At 47.8% G+C, this 18,031-nt stretch overlaps 2 protein-coding genes across 3 annotated transcripts in view; one reads left to right on the top strand and one right to left on the bottom strand.

The window, feature by feature from the left end:
• The window catches only part of IQGAP3 (IQ motif containing GTPase activating protein 3), a 39,352-nt gene extending 35,806 nt beyond the window's left edge, over positions 1–3,546 (bottom strand). For both annotated transcript variants that reach the window (XM_055583955.1, XM_055583956.1), the window contains exons 1-2: positions 3,394–3,546; positions 1,105–1,192 (exon numbers count right to left, since the gene is read on the bottom strand). In XM_055583955.1, coding sequence (XP_055439930.1) covers positions 1,105–1,192; positions 3,394–3,430 — 125 coding nt within the window. In that variant the 5' untranslated portion in view covers positions 3,431–3,546. The remainder of the gene's footprint in view (positions 1–1,104; positions 1,193–3,393) is intronic.
• Positions 3,547–3,589: 43 nt separating this feature from the next.
• On the top strand, positions 3,590–15,654 carry TTC24 (tetratricopeptide repeat domain 24). The gene is made up of 11 exons (XM_055583964.1): positions 3,590–6,250; positions 8,056–8,765; positions 8,957–9,160; positions 9,709–9,837; positions 9,973–10,085; positions 10,425–10,523; positions 13,270–13,367; positions 13,504–13,604; positions 14,204–14,300; positions 14,469–14,624; positions 14,705–15,654. The coding sequence occupies exons 2-11, from the start codon at positions 8,060–8,062 to the stop codon at positions 14,796–14,798; spliced, it is 1,797 nt and encodes a 598-aa protein (XP_055439939.1). The 5' UTR covers positions 3,590–6,250; positions 8,056–8,059; the 3' UTR covers positions 14,799–15,654.
• The last annotated feature ends 2,377 nt before the right edge of the window (positions 15,655–18,031 follow it).

Below are 18,031 nucleotides of genomic sequence, written 5' to 3'. Positions count from 1 at the left end.
GCATCTCCCACTCTAATAAACTTTATTCTCCTCTCATAAGAAAAAAGAAAAGAAAGAAAGATGTACAAAGAAAATAAACATATGGCAAATAAGAATCTGAAGAGATGCTTCACATCATACGTCATCAGGGAAATGCAAATTAAACCAATGATTAGATAGCAATATACACCTATTAGAATGGTCAAAGTCTGGAACACTGACAATATCAGTGCTGCTGAGGCAATGGAACAACAGGAACTCTCCTTCATTGATGGGAAACCACTTTGGGAAGCCATTTGGTGGTTAATGTACTCTTACCATGTGATCCAGCCATTGTGCTCTTTGGTATTTAACCAAAGGAGTTGAAAACTTATATCTGCAAAACATATTGCCAAAACTTGGAAGCAACCAAGATGACCTTCAATAGGTGAATAGATTAATAAACTGTGGTACATCTAGATAATGGAATATTATTCAGCACTAGTAACGAATGAGCTATGAGACCATGAAAAGACATGGAGGAAACTTAGATGTATATTACTAAGTAAAAAGAAATCGATCCTAAAAGGCTACATATTGCATTATTCCAGGTAAATAAAATTCTGGAAAAGGCAAAACTATGGAGACAGTAAAAAGATGAGTCAGTGCCAGGAATTGGGGGTGGGGTGGGAGAGAAGGGGTGAATACGTGAAACAGAGACTTTTTAGGGCAGTGAAACTAATACTATAATTATGGAAGGATACATGTCATTATATATTTGTTCAAACTTATAGAACGCCTAGAATTCAAAGAGTGAACTCTCAAACTATGGGCTTTGAGAGATTATGTGTCAAAGTAGGTTCATCAATTGTAACAAATGTACTACTCTTGTGGGGGATGTTGATGGTGGGGAAGCTATGTATGTTACTAGGAAGGGGATATATGAAAAATCTCTGCATCTTTATCTTAACTTTGCTGTGAACCTAAATAGGCTCTATAAAGTCTTTAAAAAAATAAAAGCTGCTATTTCAACTCTCCCTTTCCCACAGAATGGACTCTTGTCTTTTTCCGTTTGCTTTGGGGGCAGATGCCTGGGGTGGGCAAGATGGGAAAAGGAGGCCAGAAAGAGGCAGCCCCTCTGCTCACCGCTTGGCTTCCTCCAGCCGGCACAGGTATTGATAGGCGATGTTCTGCCGCCTCTGCTCATCCATTTCCTCCGCTGTGAGGCGTTCATCTGAGGAGTCAAAGGGAGCATTAGACAGAGGGCCGTAGCCCTCTTAGTAGATTTTCTTAGGCAACTCTGCTCAGAGACTGGAGGCAGCTCCCACATGCCTGTCCCCCTATTCCCAGGACACTGGCTCCAATCTTCTGCTCCCATTCAGTAAAGATATCCTAGTCAGCACCCTGCTAGAGGGAGGATCCTTCCTCTACTGGAGGCATTCCTTCCCTTTCCAGCCATCTTCCAGACCTCCTCCTTCCCGAAACTTCATAGCCCTTCCCTCAGTTACCTCCTTTCAGGGATGTCCAGATCCCTCCTTGGCTGGGAACTTAGCTCCTCATTTTATCCCTAATTAGGCTCTGAGTTCTCCAAGAACTGGACTTCTGTCATCCGCCTCATGTACTCTCCCAGAGACTAGGTTAACAGAACAGCTAAGACGCATCAATCAGCAACCATTCATTCATTCAATACCTCCCTCCTGTATGTCGCACTAGACTAGTGGACCCCTACTCTCAAGAAGTTGTTGTTTAGATGCTCAGTCCTGTCTGACTCTTTTTGACCCCCAGGGACTGTAGCCCGCCAGCTCCTCTGTTCATGGGATTTTCCAGGCAAGAACACTGGAGTGGGTAGCCATTCCCTTCTCCAGGGGATCCCTGGGATCCCACCCAGGGATTGAACTCAGGTCTCCTGCTTTGCAAGTGGATTCTTTACCATCTTAGCCACCAGGGAAATCCAAGCAGAAAGGAAGGAAAAACAACTCAACAGAGAGTACCATGGGAAAAAAAAGCCACTCAATTTGGGATTAAATGGAATGACAGAGAATTTTAAAAGATCACAATGGTGTATTTATTCTCCCTTTTGGTATAGGTCACCTGAGGAAGAAAATAATCTCCAAGCTAAATAAAATGCAGACAGTAATTTGACTCCCAAACTCAAGAACAGGAAATCCCTTAAATGAGGCAGCATTCATATTTTGCCCTAGGCACAACCTCCTTTTATCCTTCCCCTAACTCTTCTCTCCCATCCGTCAGTCTCCTTAGGGAAGACAATACAAAATCAGACAAAATGAGAGAAAGCTACATATACACACCAAGAAAATAAAGTCAGAGAACTTAAAAAGAGAGTTTAGCAAATCTGTCTTTGACTCAGCACTTAATGCCATTCCGACTCTTTATCTCTTTTCCTTATATTGCTTATCCTATGATATGACTTGGGGCAGGGGCAGGGCTTCTTTGAATTGATAGTTAAGCAAGTTAAAACACACACACACCCCTCCATGTTCAGATTTGAAACCACTGGCCAACAGCAGGAAATCCACCAGTTCCTCTGAGGGGGTGTACAAGGAACAAGTGTTGGTTGCTAAGCATGGAAAATAAACCGGTAAGTGAATGACATCACTTCAGAATTATGAACTGAGGACTGTGAGAGATGGGCGGGACTTTGTACATACACAGAGTCTTAAAAAAAAAAAAAATCAGTTTTCCTGTTCTTTTCAGGTCTGAAACTAGCTTTCCTTCAACTGATTGGTAGACATGGACTTTGCTTTTTGAATCCAAATGGAGAAGAAGGGAAAGGAGTAGAAGATTTTGCTTTCACTCAGGTCATATGAAAACCTTTCTGCACTTCCATTTTTCCAACCCCACTCTAAAGCACTGTTTTTGAAAATGTGGTACATGGACTACTCGCATCACAATTAGGTGGGGTAATGGAAGAAGCCCAGTGGTGCATGTTATAAATGCAGATTATGGACACAAGTTGAGACCTACTGTTGCTAACGCTCTGGGATAGAACAGACACCATAAAGTTTAAGAGGCATTATCTCAAAGAAGCACCAAAAAGTCAGGGAAGTCCCTCATGTCTTGTTAGGCTTTTCGTCCCCTGACAGTGCTTGGAAAGTATGAACTGCTGAATTTTTAAGGAGCCAACCAGACCACCTACATTCTCCCAGCCCCGGAGCCCCAGAATTTGGGAATAAGGGAGAAAACTCTTTGTAAGCTTTGAAACGCGACACAGAAGTCAGAGCATTTCGCAGCTCACAGCTTTACTCCTGCCCGCCAGAGTCCGAACTGGGTGCTCCCTGTCCACTGAACACAGTCCGGCCGCCCCTTGTCCAGCGGGTACCGCGCCCAGCCCCAGCCCCAACCTCTCCCAGGACCGCCGTGTCCCCAACCAGGGGCACCACAACCGGATCCTACTCGGCCCCTTCTAGCACTCACAGATCGCCCGGCCTGGGCCCGCTCCTCTCCGCTCCATGTTCCTCCTTCTTCCAGGTTTGAATCTCCCGCCGCCCAGCCACCGCCCCTCACCGTTGCCACAGGCGGACAGGATACTTCCGGTCTATGCCGCAGGGGCCTCTGGGATTTGTAGTACCAGGTTTCGGAGGCGTGACACCAGGTAGAAGGAAGGATACCACTCAAGGCTGGGAGGACCCTTCTTGCGATACTTTGGGTCGCTATTTCTCTAGGGCTTCTTCGCTGCTAAATCGTCTTATTTCGAGTAGCCTCTGCTCCTGCCCCTGCCACTTTCATTTCCCCCTAATAGTCCCATTAACCTCACTCCCGTTCCTGTAGTGTTCTTTGGTCTAGCTAATTTGAGGGCCTATTTTGTGCTATGCGCTGATCAAGGTAGTGCTGATGCAGAGATGCGTGCGTGCTAAGTCGCTTTAGTCGTGTCCAACTCTTGGCGACCCTATGGACTGTAGCCCGCCAGGCTCCTCTGTCCATGGGATTCTCCAGGCAGAAATACTAGAGTGGTTGTCATGCCCTCCTCCAGGGAATCTTCCCGACCCAGGGATCTAACCTGCATCTTTTATGTCTCCTGCATTGGCAGACGGGTTCTTTACCACTAGCACCACCAGGGAAGCCCAATGTAGAGATAAACAAACATAGCTAATGCCCTAAAGAAACTTGCTTGAGTGATAAACACATAATCAAGTAACTCAGAGGTCAGTGATACACAGAGGGAGCAGATAATTGCTGTTGTTAAGAGCAGTGAAATAATAATGCTTTGTGAAATAAGTCAAATAGAAAAAGGCAAAAACTATATGATATCACTTATATGTGGAATATAAAAAATAATACAATGAATGTATATACAAAGCAGAAACAGACTGACAGACACGGAAAACAGACTTGTGGTTACCAAAGAGGAGAGGGACAAATAAAGTGTATGAGAGAAACAGATATAAGCTACTATACATAAAATAGAAAAGCAACAAGGATTTACTGTATAGCACAGGAAATTATACCCAATATCTTATAATAGCCTATAATAGGATACATCCCCTGGAGGAGGCATAACCCACTCCAGTATTCTTGCCTGGAGAATCCCCATGGATAGAGGAGCCTGGTGGGCTACAGTCCAAAGGATCTCAAAGAGTCAGACATGACTGAGCCGCTAAGCACAGCACATAATAGGTAATAATCTGCAAAAATACTGAATCACAATGCTGTACACCTGAAACTAACATAGGTTTATAAATAAATGATACTTCAGTTAAAAAAATTCAGACGACTGGATGAAGTAAGTGTTTGAGGAAGAGTATGTAAAATAAGAAAGGAGCAAAGGGCAGAGTGTTGGGGAACACTGGTATTTTAGAGGTGGACAGCCTGGTGGTCCAGTGGCTAAGACTCCATGCTCTCAAAGTAGGGGCCCGGGGGTTCCATCCCTGGTCAAGGAACTAGATCCCACATGCTGCAACTCAAGAGTCTGCATATTGCGACGAAAGGTCCCGCATGCCACAACTGAGACCTGGTGCAGCCAAATAAATAAAAATTAAAAAAAAAAAAGTGGACAGAAGGCAAGCAAAGGAGATGGAGAAGGAGTTGTCAGCACAGGAGAAAGACAGCCAGGACACAGTGGCTCATGGAGCCATGTAAGCAGAGATTTGCAAGGATATGTCAGATACAGCAGGGAATCAAACAAGAAAAATGATCCAGAAATGATCACTAGATTATTAAGAGGTCATTGGAACCTTGGTGAGATCAGTGTCAGTCCCTTCCCCCTTCCCAAATCATTTTTATTCCTTTAAGAGAGGCTGCTCAGTGAGCAACAGACTGAGCAGCATATTTGACTCTGGTTATGCTGTGGTAGCATCCTGAAGGCCCAGCCCATGGGCAGAAGCCGCAGGCAGCTAGGAGAGCCCGCCTCGGGCATGGGCACTATCTGCGGCACACAGCACTAGGCTTGCACACAGCAGGCATTCAACCAAGTCTGCCTGGCAAATGCAGGTGAGCCCAACTACTTCCTTATAATTGTGTTTCTGGCCATGGCCTCTCTACTTAAAAGAGGCCTTTCTCCCAGATAAATGAGGACATTTGCTTTCTGATGCAGGCCACCCTTGGTGAGTTAGGGCAGGAGGTGCCGGTTTTCCTGGGTCCTGCTGTTCTCTCATTAAGCAGAACCTGGAGGTTGCAGATCAGTGGAGCTGGGAAAAGGAGTCCGGGGGCAGAGAGGCTCCTCTGATCTCCAGGCTTTTCCTGACCATCAACTTTTCACCCTCTTCCCAAATGTAAAACTACCACACAGAAGCACAGTGTATGAGTGTGTTCGTGTGTGTGTGAAAGGGTTCATTGCTGGGACAACCCACGCCTCATTAAAACTTGCAATCACGGTTAGTGGAAGGGACCTTAGGCTAGTTAGCCCAGAATCAGAAAACCTGGGCTCTAATCTCAGCCTCATGACTGCTTTGTGACCTCAGGCACACCTGCTCTTATGATGTCCCTTCCTCTGTGAAATGAGGGAATGTGATAGATGATCTTTGAAGCTATAACTAGCAACAAGCCCTTGCTGCTTTGATTCTTGCTTGAAGTGAAGGACTTGAAGCATGTGTCTGCAAGAGTGGGGAGAGGTGAGGCAGGAAGGGCAAAGAAATCCAAGTATTCTATGCCCAAGCACCAGCAGAGTTCAGCACTAAGATAGGATACTTGAGCTGTCAATCAAAGAATTCCCTAGGCATTGAGGGCGGTACCTGGTTGTCTGGTAACCCCAGGGGCTCTGAGCTAAGAGCTGAAAGAGGTAACCCTAGCCAGAGGGACCATTCCAGAAAGTCAGCTACAGAGAAGATCAAAGAAGGTAAGGCGCCTGTGCCTGGGGCCCCAAGGTCTGGTGTGGGTGTAGCCAGGAATGCCCAGGAAGGAGGGCCTCAAAGAGACAGAATTTCTGGATGCTCTTAGGAGCAGAAGTAGTTTCTTTAAAAAGAGAATGTATCACCTTTGCTTGCTTCTCCTTAAAAAAAAAAAAAAAAGCAGCAGGGAAGAAGAAGAAAATGGGAGGGACTGAGAACTCAGCTCTTGGGCCTTTTCCATTCCTTTTCCCATCTCTTGGGAGAAGAATTCAGGAAAAAGGCTTTGCCTTTCTTGGGGAGAGATACTAACGAGAAACCCATGCTGATGCGAGAAATATATTTGGGTTTAACAGTGCCCCAGAGACAACAGCAGGATGTTAGGCGACCAAAACTAGCAAGCAGACAGAAAGTCAAGGAGGTAGCGGGGAGAGAGGTTCCCCTTGAGATAGGGAGTAGGCAATAAACGGAGACACAGAAGCCTTGCTCCTGAAAGTTGGCTCCTCGCCAATTACATGGCCTAGTCAGCTTTGTGCCCCTAGTGCCTTGTATGGCTCCTGGCACACAGCAGGAGTGCACTGAGCTTTTGTCGAACTGACTTGAACTCTACCTTGAGATTAGATAGCAGGAGTATGTAGATTATGAGTGGATGTCTTTGGATGCACCGAGTGAAGGAGATGGTGGAGCAGAGGCCCTGTATGTGCTCTGTTCATTCATTCATTTATTCGTTCAGTATACCTTTTTTATTGTGGCAAAAATCTATATATAACATGAAATTCACCATTTTAAACCTTTTCTAAGCTTACAGTTCAGCAGCATTAAGTATACTCCCATTTTTGTGCAGCCTTCACCTCCATCCATCTCCACAACTTTTTCATCTCATTCGGGAAACATATTTTGAGAATCTACTGTTTTAGAACATTCAAGTTGCTCCAAATCTCGTAGGGGAAATGGTCAAGAAAGTCCACAACCCTAACCCGGTGTGAAAAATGCCATAAAAGACCTAAGGACAGATAAGCACTATGGGAGTACAGAAGAAGGACCCAGTTGGTTGAGGGGAGGGCCTTTCTGAAGGAAGCTGTTACTTGAAATTGTTGCAAGAAAGAGAGTGGTTAGAGAGAGGATGGTCACATCCCAGGTCCGAGTCCCTGGGGTGGATGCCAAGTATGTGTTCTTAGCCTCATGCAGGAAAGAATTCAATGTTGAGCCATAGTAAAGAGAAAGAAGGTTTATTCAGGGAAGAAACACACTCCATAGACAGAGTGTGTGGGGTTGTCAATTTTTACATAGGCTCTTGGTGGGTATCGTCAGTATTGAGGTTATTACACAGGCTAATGATTGGGAGGAGTATTTCGGTTGTTTTGGAAAAGGGGTGGGGATTTCAAGGAATTGGGCCACACCCACTTTTTGACATTTTGTGGTCATCCTTAGAACCATCATGGCACCCGGGGTGTGTTACATTGAGAGTATACTGAGCCTCGAGGTCAAGTGGAAGTTGAGTCCGCCATCTTGGACCCAGTTGGTTCTAATCAGTTTATGTTGTGTCCTCAGGCTAAGTCACTTTTTTAAAGACTGTGCCCTGCCCCCTCCTTGTCTTAAAATGAGTCTTGGAGGATGAGCAATTAGTCAGAACATTGGAGTGAGAGTTGATGTGGTGTCCAATGGGATAGGTGGAGCAAAGTGAGATGGCAGAGAGAAATCCTTGAAACCCTGAGGGTCACACCAGGGCAGAAGTAGAGCTGAATTGCTGTAGAGGGACAGTGGTCCTTTGGAAGACCAAAGATAACATACTGACCCCTCTGCTCCCTATTGTCAGCCCTATGTCTTCCCTCAACACTGAGGATACCCCCCAAGAACCCTCGCTCTCGTCCTCAAGCTCCAAGAAGAAAAAGAAGAAAAGAAAGTGGCCTCAGCAAGAGGCCACCATCCAAGCCCTCACCAGGGCTGGCCACAGGGCCCTATTGGCTGGCTGGAACCATGAGGCCTTGACCAGCTTCCAGAGGGCCTTCCTCCTGGCTTCCAAGTCACCACAAACCAGAGACACCCCTGTTCTCCGGGCCTGTGCCTTCAACCTGGGGGCTGCCTATGTGGAGACTGGGGACCCAGCCAGAGGCCTTGAGCTGCTCCTATGTGCTCAACCTCAAGAGACGGCCCAGGGCGGGTGTCGTGGCGACCAGTGTTTCAATGTGGCTTTGGCCTACCATGCCCTGGGTGACCTGCCTCAAGCTTTGGCCTGGTACCACAAGGCCCTGTGCCACTACCAGCCACTAGGTGACCAGGGACAAGCCCAGGCAAAAATGGGAGCCTGCTACCGAGCTCTGGGACAGCCTGGGCTAGCAGCCCACTGCCTGCAAGAAGCGGGCCAGGCCTTTGCCCAAGCAGGGCAGCCCCAGGCTGCAGCCCTGACACTGGGGGCTGCAGCGGGGTGTATGCTGAAGAGCGGGCAGCATGGGGTGGGTGAAGTCATGCAGGTGCTGGAGGAAAGTCGGAGGCTTGCTGAGAGAAGCACTGAGCGGGGACTGCTGGGTGAGGCCTTGGGGCTGAGAAGGTGTGGGATCTGGGGGATTTCTGACCGGGTGATACTCTGAGACATGGGGTGGAAGCAGAGGCCTTTCTGAGGGCTGGGAGGGGCTGGGGGACCCTGGGAGAGTGGAACAGAGGCTGCACCAGTACAGCTTCAGCAGCATCTGGCCAGTGACCTTGGCCATGCCCTCTAGGGCAACTCTATAACGATCTAGGCCTGGGCTACTCCCAGCTCCAGCTGTTCCCGCTAGCAGTAGAGGCCTTCCTGCAAGCCCTGCCCCTGTGCCGGGAGCCAGGAGAGGAGGCCACGGTGCTAAGGAACCTTGGGATGGCCCACAATGCCCTCGGCAACTATCAGGAAGCCCGGGAGTTCCACCAGAAGGCTGCCGACCTGCACGGTGGGTACCAGGGACTGGGGAGTGAGACTGAGACCAATTTAGAACTAATTACACTGGGAAGTCCTGAACCAGGGAAGAGAGAGTGGGGGTGGGAGGGTGCAGGAGATGGGATAGCCAGGCAGGACAGAGGGTTATGGGCCCAGAGGCTGAAGCCTGGGGTTGGGAAGGCAGCAATGGACAGAGAGAAGAACCTAGCTGGAAGGGGAGGCCTGAAGTGGAGCCCAGTGCTTCTTCTAAATGATTGTGTGACTTTCAGCACATTACTTTTGCTTTCTGAGCTTCAGGTTGCACGTGTATAAAAATGAAGCTATTAATACCTGCCTTGCCTGCCTCCCTGGGTTTTTATGTGGCTCAAAGTAGCCTGGGGAGGCATTCAGACCAAAACTCAGGCTGGGTTTCAAGAGTTCAAGCCTTCATGGTGCCTCCAGAGGTGTGCCAGGGTGGCACACCAGGACTCCTGGCAACCCTCCCTTCCTCGTTGTGGGGCAGGGTTCTGATGCCCCAGCAGGCCAAGTCCTCTCTTAGGATGGGGCGGGCTCTGTCCCCAGGCTCTGTGGGGCAGCGGAGGGAGCAGGGCTGGAGCTTTGGCAGCCTGGCATTTGCAGTGAGCCAGCTGGGAGACCACAAGGCCGCCAGAGACAACTACCTACATGCTCTGCAGGCTGCCCGGGACACTGGTGAGGGGAGCGGCTTGCAGGCGGCTTGGGGTGGGGCAAAGCCTGAGGATCCTTGGGGCTGGTGGGAGGACCTCTAGAGGGGAGGGTCGGTGGGGTTGGGAGCCATGGGAGGACCTCTCAGACTGTCTTCCCCAGGGGACGTGAAGGGGCAATGGCAGGCCTGTGAGGGTCTGGGGGCTGCTGCAGCCAGACTGGGACAGCATGACCAGGCTCTGAAGTACTATAAGGAAGCGCTGGCCCGGTGTCCGGTGAGACCCTCCATCCCAGAATCGAACTGTTTCCCAATAGCCCTCCAGCTGCTCTCCTGACATGCTTTCTCCAGCTGATATTCCTGTCTCTCCCCACCATCCATTCACCCATCAAATGTGCATCAGGCACACGATGTGCTGGGTCCTGGGACACTATTGTGAGGAAGAACCCACCTCTGCCCACGGTTCTGGGTAGGCGGTGGCAGGATGCTGGCAAAGGCACTGGAATGGGCTAGAGAAGAGAGGAGACAAAGGCCCCTCCCCTCTTCCTCTTCTATTTCCTTCCCGGTCCTGAAGCCCAGGCTTTCCCCACTACCTCATTATCCACTCTCTCCCCAGAAGGAGTCAGATTCTGTGCGAGAGCGGCTGGTGGCCAAGCTGACAGATGCCATAAGGAACCACTTGGCCCGGGGTGGGCTGCTTCCGACTCACACCCTGGTGAGATGACACCCGAGACAAGCAGTAGGGGGTGGGGGGAGGTTACCCAGAGAAAGGGGTGGTGATGAGTGGAGCTGATGTCAAGGATGCTGCACTTGACTGCTCGTCTGTGTTCATCTGCCCCAGGGCCTGCGTGTGGGGCACATACCACTTTCCAGAGGCCACCTGGGGATGGGGAGGTGGGTGGGGGATTGTGGCACGCCCCCAACACCAGGGCTGTGCCAGGGCTTTGGCTGACTGGTAACTAGCCCAGTGGGTGAAGGCCAAAGGCTGTCACTGAAGATGGGGCTTCCCAGGTGGCTCAGTGGTAAGCAATCCACCTACCAATGCAGGAGCCCCATGAGACACAGGTTCCATCCCTGGGTTTGGAAGATCCCTTGGAGGAGAAAATAGCAACCCATTCAGTATTCTTGCTGGGATAATCCCATGGACAGAAGGAGCCTGGTGGGCTACAGTCCATCGAATCCCAAAGAGTCAGACATGACTGAGCACACTTGCACGCACGCACACCATCAAAGGTAACTGAGCCAGACCTGCAGGACGTTGTTTTGTCTCTAGCTGCAGTTCCCCAAAGAGCCACAGGATGGGAGCAGTGCTCCAAGGATGTGCTCTCTCTCCTCTCATTCTCTAGGGGACAGTTCTCTGTGGGTCTCTACCCGTGCCCCTCCTTCTCTGAACTCCTCCTCCCTCCCTGTCTACCTCCCATCCTCTCTCAACAGGTCAATGTCTCTTCAACTGCCTCTTCCCTCACACTTTGAGATTTCTCAGGCAACCTACTTACCAGAGGAATTGAAATTATGGTTGAATATTTGTTATATTTATTTGCTGGGTTTTATGTCTCCACCACACGATTGCACTCATCTCACATGCCAGCAAAGTAATGCTCAAAATTCTCCAAGCCAGGCTTCAGCAGTGCATGAACTTCTAGATGTTCAAGCTGGATTTAGAAAAGGCAGAGGAACCAGAGATCAAATTGCCAACATCCACTGGATCATCAAAAAAGCAAGAGAGTTCCAGAAAAACATCCACTTTTGCTTTATTTATTACGCCAAAGCCTTTGACTGCCAAAGCCTTTGTTTGATTATGTCAAAGCCTTTGACAGTTTGTTGTGTCGATCTCAACAAACTGTGGAAAATTCTTCAAGAGATGGGAATACCAGACCACCTTACCTGCCTTCTGAGAAATCTGTATTCAGATCAAGAAGCAACAGTTAGAACCAGACATGGAACAACAGACTGGTTTCAAATTGGGAAAGGATTACGTTAAGGCTGTATATTGTCACCCTGCTTATTTGACTTCTGTGCAGAATACATCATGCGAAATGCCAGGCTGGATGAAGCACAAGCTGGAATCAAGATTGCTGGGATAAATATCAATAACCTCAGATACACAGATGACACCACCCTTATGGCAGAAAGTGAAGAGGAACTAAAGAGCCTTTTGATGAAAGTGAAAGAGGAGAGTGAAAAAACTGACTTAAAACTCAACAAAAAAACAAAGATCATCTGGTCCCATTACTCCATGGCAAATAGATGGAGAAACAATGGAAACAGTGAGAGACTTTATTTTCTGGGCTCCAAAATCACTGCAGATGGTGACTGCAGCCATGAAATTAAAAGATGCTTGCTCCTTGGAAGAAAAGTTATGACCAACCTAGACAGCATTTTAAAGAACAGAGATGTTACTTTGCTGACAAAGGTCTGTCTAGCCAAAGCTATGGTTTTTCCAGTAGTTATGTATGGATGTGAGAGTTGGACTATAAAGAAAGCTGAGCGCTGAAGAATTGATGCTTTTGAACTGTGTTGGAGAAGAAAGGCTCTTGAGAGTCCCTTGGACTGCAAGGAGATCCAACCAGTCAATCCTAAAGGAAATCTGTCCTGAATAGTCATTGGAAGGATTGATGCTAAAGCTGAAGCTCCAATACTTTGGCCACCTGATGCGAAGAACTGACTCATTGGAAAATACCCTGATGCTGGGAAAGATTGAAGGAAGGAGGAGAAGGGGACGACAGAGGATGAGATGGTTGGATGGCATCACGGACTTGATGGACATGAGTTTGAGTAAGCTCCAGGAGTTGGTGATTGACAGGGAAGCCTGGTGTGCTGCAGTCCATGGGGTCTCAAAGAGTCAGATACGACTGAGTGACTGAACTGAACTGATGTCCTCTCTTGGGAAGATCCCCTGGAGAAGGGAATGGCTACCCACTCCAGTATTCTTGCCTGGAGAATTCCATGGACAAAGGAACCTAGTGGGTTCCAGTCCACGGGATTGCAAAGAGTTGGACACAACTGAGTGATTAACACTTGCACTTTTTCATCTATGTCCTCTCTTATTTGAAAGACTAGGACATCATATTTATAGTTTGCAGGTAAAATTATCTTGGTATAAGCAGTTGACTGGGTTAGGCATCAGAAAACCTGGGTTCTATCTGAAGTTGGCCACCAACTTTCTATGACTTTGTCCCTGGAGGCCCCAGGAAGGATGAGGTGGTCATCAAGCTCTGGCCGGGTCTGATAGTCCATGAGCTTGAGTTCTAACTTGAGAGTTACTGCTGGGGACCTTAACAGAACAAAGGGCCTTGCCCTGTAGTTTCATCCTTAGACACAAGGCACAGCCCAGCTGTCTCTAGCACTTCTCTGTCTCTCTGGGGCCATTGTGTGTGGAAGAAACGTACATTCACACCACAACCACAGCTGGGATAGCCATTTTTCTCAAACTGATCCCGTTTACCCCTCTTTATTCCTAGACCTCAGCTCCAGAGAGATCCCTGGCTCCAGGTGGAGGCGACCTGGTGGAAGGGACCCCAGCCAGGGTAGGCAGGGGCACACCAGGAGTGCAGCAGAGGTAAGCAGGGTGGGAGCAGAGCTTCAGGGACAGATGTGGTCTCAGGGGTGTGTTGGAAGATGTCACAGCCTGGCACAGTGGGTAGGAGGGGAGCTGGCCAGAGTACCACTCTGCCCCCTGTTTCCTGCCTCTACAGATCTTCTGGTGGGTGGGAAGATGAGTTAGAGGAAGGCCACGAGGAGAAAGAGGAAGAGTCAGCGAATGTTCCCACGACATCTTGGGCACCAAGGCTGGAGGGTGAGTCTAAGGAAGCTGCTTCTAGCATTGCCGCCCCCCAAATGCGAGTGCTCTTACTTCCTTTACCCCACCCTCCCACTCGTCATATTCCCAAGGCCAGGACCAGCCCTCCCCGCTTTCTGCTCCTCTCTCAAGGCCCTGGGCCATTTTGCCTAAACCCTTTCCTGAATCTGCCTCTTCCTGCCTGCTCCTGAGGCTTTTCTAACATCTAGAACTCTGTATCTTGGAGCACCAAGCTTTCCACACCTACCACATGCCAGGCACTGGATGCTTTTCTCACCTTAGCTTACTAGGCTCTTCCCCCAAAGGCTTTGCACTCTGAGGACAGAGTTCCTTGCTTTTTGGTGACTTGAATTCACTGATGTCTTCTTTTCAGTGTGTTTTCTTCCAGGCACCAGGCACACTGGTGAATCATTCCCATCCAGTCAGTCCAAGTTTGCCAAGCACCTGCCCTATACAGGGGGACCCTCTGCATACAGTGACCAAAACATCCCCTGACACCCACCCTCCTGGTTCTTCTCCCAAAGATGTCTCTTTCCCCCCGTGATGGTTCTTGGGGCAGCGAGGCCCGTGATGAATGTGTTTGTCTCTCCATCCAGGCCCAACACCCAAGGCCCATCTCTCATTTGGAGGCCAAGGCCCCCTCAGAATGGAGAACCCTGGCCTTCTGGTACCCAACGTGCCCCGTGGCAATAGGTAGGTACTTGGGAGGAGGGATGAAGCCTGGAGAATGGATAAAAGAAGTAGGAGAGGATGTGACTTTGGATGACTTTAATGGAACATGATCACTGTTAAAGTTGGGGGAAGAGGTGGTCTGTTGCTTGGGGACATGGTGCTTTGAGCCTCTCTGACTTTGCCCTTTAGCAGTCTGCACAACCTTCACCCAGCTCTGGAGGTCCGGAGTGTCCCCCGCTTCCTGCATGGCCTGAGTGTAGGCCTCGGTGAAAGGGAGAATCCTGCTGAATGGGGGAACGCATGGCTTCAGCGTACTCCCCACTGCCCTGGAGCCCATCAGCAGAGGTAGGGCCAGAGAGGGTTACAGAAGTTGGAGCCAGAGCAAGCTCCCTCCTCTTCTCTCCTTAGTCACTCCCACTGGCAAGCCCCTCTCTGCCTCCTTCAGGTCATTCAAACAGCCCAGGGAACCCCCTGGCAGGAACCCTCAGAGGAGATCCATGGAGTCTGGCTTCTGCATAATCATGTGACCATCCCCAGCTAGCCACAGCATGGCCTCTGCAGTACCCTCCCAACATGCACACTTCAGGGACTTCTGGGGCTGAACCCCTTCCCTGTCGTTTCTGGTGAGCACTGCATGGGCATGGAATGCAATGTCTGCAAGTGGGCCCCCAAGCAGGCTGCACAAGGGCTTGCCAGTCTTAGCACCAAGGCGTTCTGGGTGCTTCTCATTGGGATTTTTGGATTCAATAGGGAAAAGAAAAAAGGAAAATGGATGATACATTTCTCCCCTTTCTTTCAGGCATCAAACCTCACAATCTGGCCTTGCCAGTTCTTAAAAGCATGACATCTTGTTTAGGACACTTTAGGGTCACTGACTCCATTTTCTCATATGGGAAATGTGTATCTCATGCTACAGAAGATACACCTTAACAGAGCTTTTGATGCATTCCTCTTCCTCCACAAAATAAAAGCAGATGCTGGATGCAGGGCCCCTCGGGCCTATAGCAGCTTTACTGCTGCTAGCTGCTGCAACAACAGTATTTTGTAACATTGCTCACTTGCACATGCCACACCCTGTTGTGCTTCACAAGTGTCTTCTCCTTTAATCCTCACAGCACATGAATCCCCTTTCACACGTGAGGAAAAGTAGGCACAAATGTTAAGTGGTCTACCTACCAGGTCACACAACTAGTAAGTGAAGCTGAGATTCATACCTAGGCAGTGAGCACCCTTTCGGATGCCGTGCAGTTCAATTCCCCCAGTTAAGCCATTGCTTACCAACAGTTGTTCGTGTTTGATACCAAATGTGTTTATTCCAATTGTATGTGTTATCGTTGTTTGTAATTAAACTGATGAACTAAGAGTGTGAAAACAAGCTGTTTCTATGACAACTAAGTTGAATCTTTAGAAGACACAATTCAGGTGAGTGACTTTAAAAACTGCTGTTGAATTAGATGTGAGCAGAGAGACTATTACAAATTGGGGGAAATCATAAAAATCTAGGTGAATTTTGCACTCAGATTGCTTTAAATATACCATCAATTTTTTGTTCCACCTTAAGGAAGCAAACTTCAAACTGTTAGGTGATATGTAAGTGGTGAAGTTTATGCAAGAAAGAAGATGGATAACTACAATCTTTGGCCTTATCCTCAAAGGCAAGACCCTGGTCACACTTTGACAGATGGCAAATGAACGTTTGTTGAAATAAAATAATCTAGTCCCAGTCGTGTCAGATAAGAGGCATTCTACTGCACTGTGAATTACTTCACAGTGAGATTTTAAGGATTCATTAAAATACTTGTAGATAGAGGACCTACTAGGTTTCAGGCACAAAACCAGGTTTTGTTAATCTTCCTTATCTCAATGGAGCTTATTATCTTGTCAGGCATTGGAGATGTCTTGACTGAGATGTAGATTACATGACTGTAACAAAGCCAACCAAACTGCCTTTAAATGAAGAAAGAAGAAAGGAGAATGATTTTGAGGGACAAGTAGCAGCATCTGCCACACAAGAGTATTGGTCCTAGGTCAGGATCAAGCATCACTGGCTCTACCATTTTATAGCTATATTACCTTAGGGAAATTACATAACTTCTCTCTGCTACTCAACTTCTCATCTATAACATAAGGACAAAAATACATCATAGGATGTACAGGATCAAATTACATAATATAGGCAGAGCATCTGGAACTTAGCAAATACTCAATCCTCATGCGCCCTTTCTTTAAAAATTTTTCATTTATTTTTTTACTGTGCTGGGTCTTCATTGCTGCACAGGCTTTTCTCTAGTTGCGGTGAGCAGGGGCTGCTCTCTAGTTGCGGTACTCAGGCTTCTTATGGCAATGGATTCTCCTCTTGGCGCAGAGCATGGGTTGTCTAGGCACATGGGCTTCAGTAGTTGCAGCCCCTGGGCTCTAGAGCACAGGCTCAGTAGTTGCGGCACACGGACTTAGTTGCTCCTCTGCACGTGGAATCTTCCCAGATCAGGGATTGAACCTGTGTCTCCCGCACTGGAGATAGATTCTTTACCACTGAGCACCAGGGAAGCCCGACATGCCCTTCTTAAATTGATTTGGAAGGCATTTTCTAGAGTACACTCCAAAATGTGAAAGGCAGCAAGGTGGAATAGGTTGGGCACTGCCTTCCTGAAGATAGCCTTCATTGGTTGTTTCATAAATTCTAAGTGTGTATGGTGGGATATGTTTTGTGTTATTATTTTATAGTTACATCTCATCTGAATGAAGTCAGCAGTTGATAACTGCTGACTTCAGATATATAGCTTCAGATATATAGCTCTGCATTTGGAGAGGCATTTCAGCATAGAATAATGCTTAAGACTTCAGACTTTAGGTCAAGCTGCTTGGGTCCTATCTCCACTGATAGCTATCAGTGTATCACTGGACATATCATTCAACATCTTTGAGCCTCAGTTTCCTAATCCGCCTTCAGTGCAGGAGACCCAGGCTTAATTCCTGGGTCAGGAAGATCCCCTGGGGAGGGGAACGGCACCTACTCCAATATTCTTGCCTGGAGAATTCCATGGACAGAGGAACCTGGCCGGCTACAGTCCATGGGGTTGCAAAGAATCGGACACTACTGAGTGACTAACACTCTCACTTCCTCATCTGTGAAATAGGGATAATAACAGTTGTAAGGATAAAATGAGAAGACTCACATCAGCACTGGGTACATATACTCAAAATGTTATCTATGTCAAAGAAACATTCTTCACATTATGTTTTGGAAATGAATCTTCAGAATTGACTAATTTTCTCAAGTAGGCCTGTAGGGAGTCTTGTTGTTTAGTCACTAAGTCATGACTAATATATAAAAGTGAAGCTACTTATATACTGGTGAAGCTATAAAACAAAATTAGTGAAGTCTTAGATAAGATTATGCAATTGTAATGTAAACTCTATTTCAATTAAGATGAATAAACTAAAAAACAAGGATGAGTGAACCACAAACATAGTCTAACCAAAGCAATTTTCCACCACAATCACAGTCTGATACATTCAATTTTCCACATCAGACATGTAAAATAAACATAGATGAAGGCAAAGTACAACCCACAGACGATCATAAGCCTCTTATAATAAAAAAAAGGAGACTATCAGAGGAATGGGCTTCCTAGATGGCTCAGTGGATAACTAAATAATCTGCTTGTGATGCAGGAGACACAGGAGACACTGGTTCCATCCCTGGGTTGGGAAGAGCCCCTGGAGAAGGAAAATGGCCTCCCATTCCAGTA

Source organism: Bubalus kerabau, chromosome 6, assembly GCF_029407905.1.
Source record: "Bubalus kerabau isolate K-KA32 ecotype Philippines breed swamp buffalo chromosome 6, PCC_UOA_SB_1v2, whole genome shotgun sequence".
Lineage (NCBI taxonomy): Eukaryota > Metazoa > Chordata > Mammalia > Artiodactyla > Bovidae > Bubalus > Bubalus kerabau.
This window is presented reverse-complemented; position numbering and strand designations above follow the sequence as displayed.

Bases quoted from the DNA above. Each gene is read 5' to 3' on its own strand.
- TTC24 (XM_055583964.1), top strand. From the start codon at position 8,060: ATGTCTTCCCTCAACACTGAGGATACCCCCCAAGAACCCTCGCTCTCG. The intron at 9,161-9,708 runs GTGGGTACCAGG...CTCTGTCCCCAG, and splicing joins GAAGGCTGCCGACCTGCACG to GCTCTGTGGGGCAGCGGAGG. The intron at 10,086-10,424 runs GTGAGACCCTCC...CTCTCTCCCCAG, and splicing joins AAGCGCTGGCCCGGTGTCCG to AAGGAGTCAGATTCTGTGCG.